This window comes from Chelonoidis abingdonii, chromosome 5 (assembly GCF_003597395.2).
Source record: "Chelonoidis abingdonii isolate Lonesome George chromosome 5, CheloAbing_2.0, whole genome shotgun sequence".
Classification (NCBI taxonomy): domain Eukaryota; kingdom Metazoa; phylum Chordata; order Testudines; family Testudinidae; genus Chelonoidis; species Chelonoidis abingdonii.
Genome location: NC_133773.1, coordinates 95,481,887 through 95,493,094, shown reverse-complemented (window position 1 = coordinate 95,493,094; position 11,208 = coordinate 95,481,887). Strand labels below are relative to the sequence as shown.

General features: G+C 39.0%; 1 protein-coding gene across 1 annotated transcript in view; it reads right to left on the bottom strand.

Annotated features, from left to right (window-relative positions):
- NFXL1 (nuclear transcription factor, X-box binding like 1) overlaps positions 1 to 11,208 on the bottom strand; it is a 104,113-nt gene that overhangs the window by 48,873 nt on the left and 44,032 nt on the right. Inside the window, exons 12-15 of the mRNA XM_075066748.1 lie at positions 7,845 to 7,965; positions 3,135 to 3,291; positions 1,987 to 2,078; positions 29 to 78 (exon numbers count right to left, since the gene is read on the bottom strand). Coding sequence (XP_074922849.1) covers positions 29 to 78; positions 1,987 to 2,078; positions 3,135 to 3,291; positions 7,845 to 7,965 — 420 coding nt within the window. The remainder of the gene's footprint in view (positions 1 to 28; positions 79 to 1,986; positions 2,079 to 3,134; positions 3,292 to 7,844; positions 7,966 to 11,208) is intronic.

Genomic DNA, 11,208 nt, shown 5'->3' with positions numbered 1-11,208 from the left:
AAAAAAAAAAAATGAGAGAACTGCAAACAGCTGTATTCCTTAATGCAATAAGGCATCTGAAGTAGTATCAATGTTTTGCTGTGGGAAAGAATCCGTTATAAAAAAAGGGAAAGCCAAATTCAAGGCCAAATGCTTAAAAACTAAAAAATGCCAGAATTATGGTTGCTTGGGCCACCTGAATTTGCCCCCTTTGTGCATATGCACTATATAATCACATACTATTTTCTTCCACTGTAACCCTGCCTCATTAAGCACAGAGGATGGAGCTGCTCTAGGTAAAAAATCATACTTGTATAGAGAAGGCGGCTGTTGTCTGTAGGACCCTGCCTCATTTGTTGCAGATGCTCCAAAGTGTGTAATGAAAGAGACAGGAAGACAAAGGAAGGTTTCATGGTAAAGGCAGTTAAATGCTGCCCTGGAAAAATGGATTCTATCCTGGCCTCTGTCATATATCTCATTGGGCTCCCCCGACTGGCTACCTACCACTAAACTGTTATGAAGGAAATCCCAGCCTCTGGATCCCTGTGTGTTTTAAGCTTCCTGGGTCTCAGAAAGTTACAGCACTGTTTCCTCCCTTCATCCCTGTGGCACATTTCCTGTGCACTAATTCTCAGTCTGCTACTCCTTACTGGAAATGGAGGCCCTCAGCCCACCTGCCTTAGGCTCCAGGACCATGCCAGTCCCCTCAAGATACAACAACAGCTTGAAAACACTCTCCACGAATCCCATCAAATGCACAAACCTTCTGGGTTATAGTTTAACTCTTGCTGGAGGCATATTGTAGTTGTATGTTAAATACTTCACACTTTGCACAAAGACTTATACATTTGCTCTTTAATTACTCAGATGAAAAAATATATGGATCTTTAAAAAAATAACCTACATACATTTCCCTTCACTCTAGCTCACCCTTTCCTTGGGGGTTCTTTGGAGACCACCTGCATTGGTGGTCCTCCAGTCCCTGTGCCTTAGCCAGAGCCTGCAGTAGCTTCCATCATCTTAGACTAGTAAAAATGGCTGAAGAGAACCCTGAAGAGAGCAGTTCCTGTATTTTTATAACCTTCCTGTCCGTCAGGTGATTCTCAGGATCAGACTCCCCAGGTGATCACAGACTCCTGCCAGGTAACTTCCAGATTACATCTCCCACAATAAACCAATTCCTGATGGGGATACAGTGTATTGTTTAGGCCTGTTCCTTTTCAATGGAAGGGCACTTCAGATGTAATGACTTTCTATTGGCAGTCCTGTCCCACTACCTTGTTGGACTTTGAGTCTAACATGGAGGTAAACAGACAATAGAGGAGGACAAAGAATGCACATTAAAAATCAGGTCAAAAGATACAGAAAGTTCATAATTTCACACAGAATTAGAATTTATCTGTACTATCTTTTAAGTCATCAGAGCCTCTGCAACAGAGTTCCTATGTGATTCTAGTCAAGTCATTTAAACCAGACTTTTCACAAGTGGTCTCTAATTCCTCATTTTGTGGGCAACTGACACAAGACACTGGATTCTGATTTGCAGAAGCGCTGGGCATTCACAGCTGCAAGTGAAGTCAATGGGAGCTGTCCTTTGAGCATGAAGTGCTATATAATGTTACGTACTCTCAAAAATAAAGTCCTATTTGTCTCAAATGGAGCACTCAAATTAGTGGATATTTTTGATCTCTCTGTGCCTCAGTCCCCAGTCTGTAAAATATTCTTTTAACATAGCTTTGTGCATTTTTTTATACAGATTTTTAAATCAGGCACTTATTTTATTCTTCCCATCCATCTCTTAGTGCATCGAGCAGATCATTCCAGTATGCTACCCACTGGCCACCGAAAAATTCCCTGCCTTATGTTTCCACCAAAAATGTAAGTCAGACAGGCTCCATCAGTACAAATCCTTGTAAAATTCAGAAGCACAAAAAGTGATACCTTCAAACACATTACATAGCAATGTAAAATTTGATACAATTTAAAAGCAAAAAACTTTATACTTACGTTGGTACAGGAACCTGACACGGAGGGCAAGGTAATGCAGTTTGAATAAAAGCTGGCTCAGACGGCTGTTCCCAGGGACCAACAGGTTGATGCTGAGAGCAAAACAAATACATTGCTGTGTTTATATTATTATATTACAGATGCTCCCCAGGTTACGCAAACCCGCACTTACAGAAAAAGTTCCGAAAGCGTTCGGGGGTTTTTTTTGGTGTAATTGTCAGGTATACGTCCCTGATTTATGCAAAATTCCACTTACACCAGGCATTCCGGAACAGAATGCCTTGGGTAAGTTGGGGAGCATCTGTACATAAAATAAACTGTGGTGACAACTAGAGTCATCTGTTTAGCTATGAATATCCATAACGCCTGGTAAGATCTTAGTTCTAACAGGTCTATTTTCCTCCAAATGAAGAAATTCTATTACTAGAACTAAGATATGAATGCAGTACATGCCTGTATAATCATTTCATTTTCTGGCATGGCTAAGAATAGGAGACTGAAAGCCAAGTGGCTTTATAATACCACGTCATGATTTCATTCCCTTACTGTTTAACTTGAGGACAAGGACAAGTCAAAAATTAGTTTAACATTTAGAATGCTTTTACAACAGAGGAAAAGCAAGTAAAATTAACAATACAATCTCACCTGCTCAAAATACTCTACTCCAGGAGTATAATTACTTTGAATTTCTTACTATTCTTTGCACACGAAGTTTAAGGTCTGAAAGTTTCAATGTACAGTTTCCTATTTTGCTTCCTAATATGATAGTTTAGCAAATACCTGCAAGCTAACCATCAATTTGAATAGAGGTAAATAAAAGTTAAGTAGACTGCTGATATTAAAAACAAACTAGATATTAAATAAAATTGTTAACAAAAACAACATGGGGGAAGAGGAAAGAAAAGGAAGACCCTTAATTTACCTGTGAAGTATCAATTATGGACAGGATAAAAAGCAATTAGATTTTAAACAAGGCAACTAGAAGCAGTACCTTAATTTCTCAGTTAGGCATCACGCAGCATATCAATCCCTAATTATTTACTCCTAGTAGCTATACTTTCCAACATAAAATCAGGGGCAGAAGTCTTCCTCATTCTTCTTGTTAAGCAGAGTGCTAGTACGTAACACATTTCTGGTTATTGTCTTACCAAGCCAGTTTGCTTCACAAGAGCTTCATCATGGCAAGAAGCAGGACACAAGTGACTGCACTTTAACACTTTCTGACAGGACTGACGACATGCAGGGCAAGGGCCAAAGTGACAAGTGTGTTTTTCTTGGCTGGAGTGATGGCAGGTTGGTGGCCGACTGAAGTAGAAAACCAAGAACAAATACAATATGAAATATGTAACTGCAGTCATTAGGTATATGCATTAATACAATCATAAATTAGGGAGCACGACTTACTGTATTTAATAATTTTAAATAAAACCATCAGTTATATTCAGCAGTACTTTTGTATGCTAATAAATGCTAGTAATACACGCACAACGCCCCTCTGCTGAACTCATAGGTAGCGCTTAACATCAAGTAGTTGATTTTGCCATGACTAGGGCAAGACGCCGTGTGGGGTCTCGATTTCATTAGCGAGTCTTCTCAGTTGTGGGTTTGGCGAAGGGGGTTAAAAAAGAAACTGTATGTAGTGCGTTATTAAAAAACTCAACAACGTATGTAATATGGAAAGCTTCATTCAACTACAGCTTGGAACTCAAAATTTACACTGAGCTTAGTAATCATTAAATTATCCAGCAATAATATTTGACTCTTGCCCCCGTGGCAGTGAATTCCACAGACTAACAAAATACTGCAGGGAAATGTGTCTTCCCACATATATTCCAAGATGCACTAACCACTGTGGAACATCCATACCCATACAGACAGTCCAGCACATACAGTGTTTTCCAGCTCCACCTATTAGGAAGCAAGGAGGTAAAGAATCTAACAAGACCCCGGTTTGTCCACTACTTTCTTATATGGCCTCAATCTCTGTGGAAGCTAAGCACCTCACAAAAAAAAACAAACCTGATGATTCATGAGTTCACTTCACAATCATTGGGAAGAATGATCGCCAACAGACATGGAGGGTCTACAGGAAATGAGAGCCAGGAACTGAATGCAGATTTCAATGGTCACTCAAGTACTCTAATCACCAATCTTCCTCTGCCTTCCACTCTAGTTTAGATACTGTCTACTCCTCACATTTTTGCAAACCAGCCTTTTGCTTTCATGGTTTCCCCATCTTCTTCTCAGGACAACCTGCACCCAAAAGAAGAGACTTCAACACCACCATCACCACCTCTGCTGCCTACTAATGTAAGCAGCCCTACTGAGAGCAGGCTGGCTCAGCTTCCACCTGTGCTTTAAGTGGAAAGTCAAATGCGGCACTTCTCAGGGGCTTCAGTCACCTCTTCTCAGGACAGCTGAATGAGATATTAACTTGAAAGTGTTATGCTCTTCTTGGGCACTTTCACTAGTACTCTCTCTCCATCCCTGCAGGCCCTCAGGAATCATCAAAAAATTAAGATTTTCTGGATAAGAGAGCCATTCAATCAGTTGCCATAGGCAATCGAGATAGGTCAGCTCAGTATTTTACTTCCATTACTCTCTAAAGCACAGGAATATGAGGTTTTACAATTGCTTCCTGAACATATGCAAATGAAAGATTTGGATGGAAGCCTTAGGTCTCCTTGCCTATCTGTTTCACAGGAAAGTTCCATTGCTCAGCTGACCTTCAGGATATCTATCTTCATGTCCCCATCCGCCTGGCTCTTGACAAACACTACCATTTTGTCTGTCATTCCTTCAGTCTGTCTTATACAGGTTTTTTACACCATCTTCTTCCCTGTAGCACCTAAGCATTTTCCAGTAGCACACTATATGACATAACTAACATCTGTCACATTCCGGAGTAGCAGCCGTGTTAGTCTGTACCCACAAAAAGAACAGGAGTACTTGTGGCACTTTAGAGACTAAAATTTATTTCAGCATACGTTTTCGTGGGCTACAGCTCACTTCTTCGGATGAATAGAATGGAACACAGAAAATATTTATACATACAGAGAACATGAAAAGGTGGAAGTACCCATACCAACTAAGAGGCCAATCAATTGAGATGAAGGTTTTTTTTCCTCCTGCTGCTGATAGCTCATCTCAATTGATTGGCCTCTTAGTTGGTATGGATACTTTCACCTTTTCATTTCTTTATCTGTCACATGTGGTTTGTTCTCAATCCTCAGTTTTTCATCCATCCCCATGGAGCTTCACAGGAACCTGGCAATTCTAATGGCCAATTTTGATCAGGATAGGATATACTTGTTTCCACCTCTCAAAAGGCATCTTGCTCAGAGCCCTGTTGAAGTGGTCATGGGCCAAGGTTCTGTAGTACCATGCAACCCAGGGCTTCCTAGTAATTCAGGACAATTCACATTTGCTTCTTTCATGCTCTTCTGATCCTGGACAGCAGAGTGGCAAATGAACACATTTCTCCAGTAGGCTTTAGGGCTCTACTGAAAAGACCCAAGACATGAAATAACCTGGTCAAAGCCTTTGTCTTCTGAACCACTTTCTAGCCTGTGGTGAGCTACATTCTGGGTTTATTTTCAGCATCTACAATACTTCCCTCTGACCAGATGGCATTCTGCCTCTTCCTCCAAGTAATCCCTCTTTTCCACCAGCAGTCTCTTCCTTCCTTTCCAGTTGTTACAATTTACCCAATCACATGGTGGACCTTTCTTTTGCTACACTTTTCTAGTTTCTGACCATGGATACCAGTCCCAGGACAGACTTGCACGAGGGTTCCCCCACATTCCAGCGGACTTGGTTCCTTCACAGAGACTGATCATCAGCTGACTTGAGTCTCAGACCAGCTTAGCCCTTCAGATACAAAAGGTATTGTAGTTTCACAAGTATCTTCTGATGCAGCCTAGCAACTGGGCTGAGCAAGCAGGGACCAAGTGCACGCCTACTTTCAGAATCCCCCTCCTGGACCTGGGAAGAGTGTCACTTGTCATTTTGGGCAGTCTATTTGCAGGGGGAAAATTGGAAGGGTAGTTCAGATGACACCAACTGACAATCAGTGAATGGTATCTCAATAACTTCAGCTTCAAGCAAATATGATGCATCCTGGAATTTCAGTGACTGACTGTTGCAGAAAAAACTGATCTATCTTTCTTGCTCTCTGTACACTCAGGCCCTCATGCAAATATGTTAACTCTTTAGCCCAAAGTACTAGGTGAAGAGCCAAGATTCTGCTCCTCCGCAATCTTACTGCTCCACCTCTCCCCAGTACTTAAGGTGGTGAAGCAAGACAAATGAGATAATACTGTTAGTCTCTTGGTGAGACAGACATCCCTGGTTTCAGGAGCTGATGAGCCTGCTGGCAGACGGGTCAAACTTCGAATCACATCAAATTATCATTTTCCCACTCTGCCAAAATCTGCTTTTCCCAAACAGATAGACTTCACTTTCCAGATGAACAGGTTGACATTCTTTTTCTCATTCACAAGCATTCAGCGAGGTGTGGCAATTTTGAGAGCTGTCATAAATCCACCACCACCAGACTGCATCTTCCTTGCGCATGAGCAAGAAAAAACACCAGTGTCACAAACTGATTAAAGATCAGTTTTTCAGTCATAGCCACTCCTCAAACTGAGAGTTGAAGTCCCCATTTCAAATGTGTTTAAGACAGCAGTGCAGTCTTCTCTACAAGCGGTAAAGTGCTGTCAGTCTGGATCTGTCCATATCTGAGAATTGTTTCTTCAGATAGTTCTTCACAGGGTAATAAGTTAAGACCTCTTCCATACGGTACTGCTAGTAAGTTTGTTGTGTGTCTGCGACTGTCCCTACTGCTGGAGCGAAAAAAGAGGGATGTACAAGAGAAAGTTACTCATTGGCAATTTCTTGTGTCACTGTCTCTCACATCCTACATCTCACTCTCCTCCCATTAGAAAAGATGCTCCCTTATACATTTAAATCTCTTTCCTTCAGTTCTTTAACTCTCCTGCAGAAAGACCCTTCCTAAGGAGGCAGGACTGGGACCTTATTTATAGTTTGACAGATTCTTTGAGGTAGAGCCATGACACTCTATGTCCTTGACTGTTCCATAATGGTAGAAGAGGACTGAAAAAAATAACCACAAGGAAATAAAATAATGTTAAAGGAAAACTAACTTCATAGTGAGACAGTCAATCTGAATCTTTCTAACAACCCAATAGAACCATTAAACCATTATTTAAAATATATATGTACTTAATTAAAATTGATTTTTTCCTTGAACAAAGATGCTGACTAAATTGTTTTTAGTCCTATACCACATAAAAATCTATGAAGCTATTAAGCTTTAAAACGAGCACATCAATAAAATAAATTTTCTATGGATTTCAGTGTGTGTTTTCCCCATCCCATACCTAAAGGCCACTGATTTCAGTGTATTTTTATATACAGATTTTTTAAAATGCCAGCTCTTTTGGCAAATGAAAAGATTCCCATAGTGCAAGGTTTAAGCCGCTAAAACCATACTTCAATTGTAAAAATGAAACAAGGCCTTTACTTCTCAACATCAACTAGGTTGACTAGTTAAGGAGAATTGTTGAGCTCCAAAGAGATGCAGTCCTCTGAGGACAGAAGAATAAGAACCAGCCAACTAAAAAGGGAATCTGATTGCAAGAGATACTGATGCAATCACCTGGTGTAGCTGAGTACACAAATGACCCTGGGAAGACAGACAATGGTCTTATATACCCGAAATCTGACATAATGCATCCTTCACAGAAATAGTAGCATGCAAGTATTTAGATGAATTCAAATTCAAGTCCTCCAAAGAACTAGAAACCAATGTGCAGGCATAAGTCTTCTGTACCAACCTGCATGGCTCTTTGCATTTTGGAGGCTTGGTGCTACGTTCTCTGCCACAGGGTACTTTGAGAACAGTTTTACCGCAATTGCACAACACATCTATTGTCTCCGGACATGGGTAGCAACTACCTAAAACAAATACATGAACAGAGTGATAGTTAAAATATCCCATTGCTTCTAAAAACAGTAATCACCACAATTCTGAATTTGGGAACCTTTTTGTACTAATCCGTCTACTCTGCACTGTCTGAAGAAAAAAACTGATGTTATGCGTTCAATTCAAAGTTTCAAGAACCCATTTGAAGGGACAATTTCAGACTTTCAAACAAATATTAAGTTTGACTGTCCTATAGTGATATAACTACTATCCAAATAAGAAAAGTTCTATTTGTAGATTTAAAATGCAAGGCAGTATTATCAATGCCAGACAAGTCACCCTGACCAAATGGCACTTACATAATGCTATTTATATTTCACAGACTCTTATGAACGTGAAGACAGATTATAGCCTTTCATCAATTTCTGAAAGGCCAACATAAAGAAAATCAGATTTCTGACATTTATAAGATGCCATTTTACAGCTTTTATCATGCTTGACAAAAATGCAAATTTGTCGCTTAACTGCACAGAGGCTGATAAAATGCACCTAATAAGTCTTCCTCCTTTTTAAATTATTCATATTAGGAAACACTAAAACATATTTCAAAATTAAAAAGGTAAAGATCAGAGAAGGTTAAAAAAACATTTTTAGACTCTTCCACTCATTTTATTTATCAAATACCAAATGTAAAATTTTATTGCGTGTGCCACTGCTGACATTAATTGCATTAAGAAAGCAGACTCAGAGATAGGAGTTATCCGTAACTCTATTTTCTTGTTAAGTTTATGAAAAAATGTATAGTTTGAAACCATTAATGAGAAATATAACTTTGTGGATAATCCTGGCTGTCTCAATGGTATCTGAGATGCAATATTTCTAGAATCAGTACTCCTCTCACTGACAGCACAAACAGCCCAAAAAGGATATGCAAGTCTCCAGTTTTTAATAAGAGATGTGTGAGTGTGCTCACACACTTTTTTAATCATATATATGAAAAATGTAATTATGTTAATGAAAAGCACTAATGTACTGTAATACCAGAGTGTAATATGTATTTTTATAAAAAATTAAAAGCTCTATGGCAAGACTACATCTCAGATGCTGGATAATGTATGTACAACTTATTTAAATATTTGCATCTATGAGGACAACTACTGGTATTCCTAGAAAAATGGAAGAGGCAGATATGAGATAGACATATTTGGGGCTTTCCACATTTTGCATTCCTATGTTTAATACATACTTCAGAGGGTCATTCATATTTTCTGCCTATTTCTGTCATTTTTCAGCTGACAAATGCACCTTTACATGAAGAACAGGAGACTGCCATTGTACATGCAAAAGATTCTGGAACTGCCCTATCAGCTATGCAGCAGCAGAAACAGACACACCCAAGTTAGTGATGAAAGGGACCAGTGCAATTTCCTTTGGAAAGGACATTTTTGCTAACTGTCAACAAAAGAGGTCAGCGAACAGTACCATGCTAATGCACAAAAAGTACTTTGCCAGGGTTTGCAGCATTTTCTCATCTGTCTTGCACTCATTAAATCGGTGGTATTCCTGAGGTCAGTGCTCCTCCCTCTCTCAGTGTACAGAGCATCAAGAGTGCTAATTCTTCAGTTACTCTTGGATTCAGCACTACAATGTTTTTATAACTTAAAAATGAAAACAAAGTTTACATGGATTAGAGGAGGAGGAGGAACATCATGCATTAGGGGACAGTGTAAAAATGAAGGAAAGAAAGAACAAAATACTCTTGAGGAATCACTCCTTGTTAAACACTACCTCTCTTGTCAGTGCTAGAAAACTGACCTGTTTAATAATCTGTTCCAGATCTTTCCAGGTCTCACAGGTCTAGAATTTTCCAGGTCCTCTTTGTTCCCCCTTTTAAAGCTCGGTAGTATATTCGCCCTTCTCTAGTTCTCTAGGAACTCACCTGTTCTCCCTGAGTTCTCAAAGATAATTGTTAATGTTTCCATTATTGCTTCCGCTAGTTCCTTAAGTACTGTAGAATCAATTTTATAAGGCTCTGCCAATTTAAATACATCCACCTTAACTAAATTATTATTTAACCTATTATTCTCCCCTATTTTGACTTGCCTCCTTTCCCAGATATTGTGTTAATTATCTGGTCACACTCTCAACTAACTTTTTTTGTTTGTTTTTAGTGAAAACTGAAGCAAAAACAGACATTCTGATATTCTTTTACTCTACAATTATAAGTAGTGATTCTATGAAATAGCTTGCACTTGAATCATATTTTTGCATTAAAACTTGAAAGCCTGATTTTAGACCAAGTTATTTTCAACTGAAAACATTCTAAACCATTTTATTATCCTTCTCTGCATCCTGAACTAACAGTTTTCTAACTACATGAACGTTATCTTGTTACCTTCAAACAAAAATGCACAGTTATGAGGCAAGAAATAAACAAAAGGCTGCTTAAAATCTCCGCACATTCCAAACCATAAATGAATGACCTCCTGTACTTTAATCCCAGCTCTCTGTTTATATTTCTATTAAACACTTTGAATAAGCCTGTGTTAAAATAATACACTAATAAAGCTGGAAACCATGTAACACTCCAAAAGGTCTCAAAATATATGTAGTATCAAAACAAAGCTTTCAATCTGTGACACAGAATAAGCTACAACAGCAACAGAGAAACCTACACAAATGATGCTAAAAGAAACAAGGTCCCGCATAAAGAAGCTAAAATTAAAGTCTGGACAGCAAAGTGAGACCATAAACCTGACTGTCTGCAAAATAAATTTATCATCTTTCAGCAAACATGATGGTCCCATCGCAGCCATTAATGCACAGCCTTATGTGCAAAGGAAGGAATTAATTTAAGAAGTAATCTCACAACATTCCCTAATTCATAAATTAAAGTAAACAACCAGTGTTTTAGCCATCCAGAGAATAATAAAACTTTAAGGCCAAATCTCATTTTATGACATTCCTGTAAAAATATAAGGAGTTCAAAGGCTTTCTGTAATAAAGTAGGCCGTTGTGGAAATATATAGAGAGTGTGGGGGTGTGGGTATCTATACTAACATTTAGAAGTTTGTGTATAAAATTTAGTGTATGCGCATATTAGTAAATCTAGATATGCTGTTTTAGCAATTACTAAGTGTGATGGGGCAAGGCCAAATGGCTACAGTAAAGTACTGAGAAACAGGTATGTTAGCCCCAGGCTAAACAAATCCCTAGTACCCTGGTAACCAAATGGCAGTTGCTCCAGGTTAATCAAGGCACCTGGAGCCAATTAA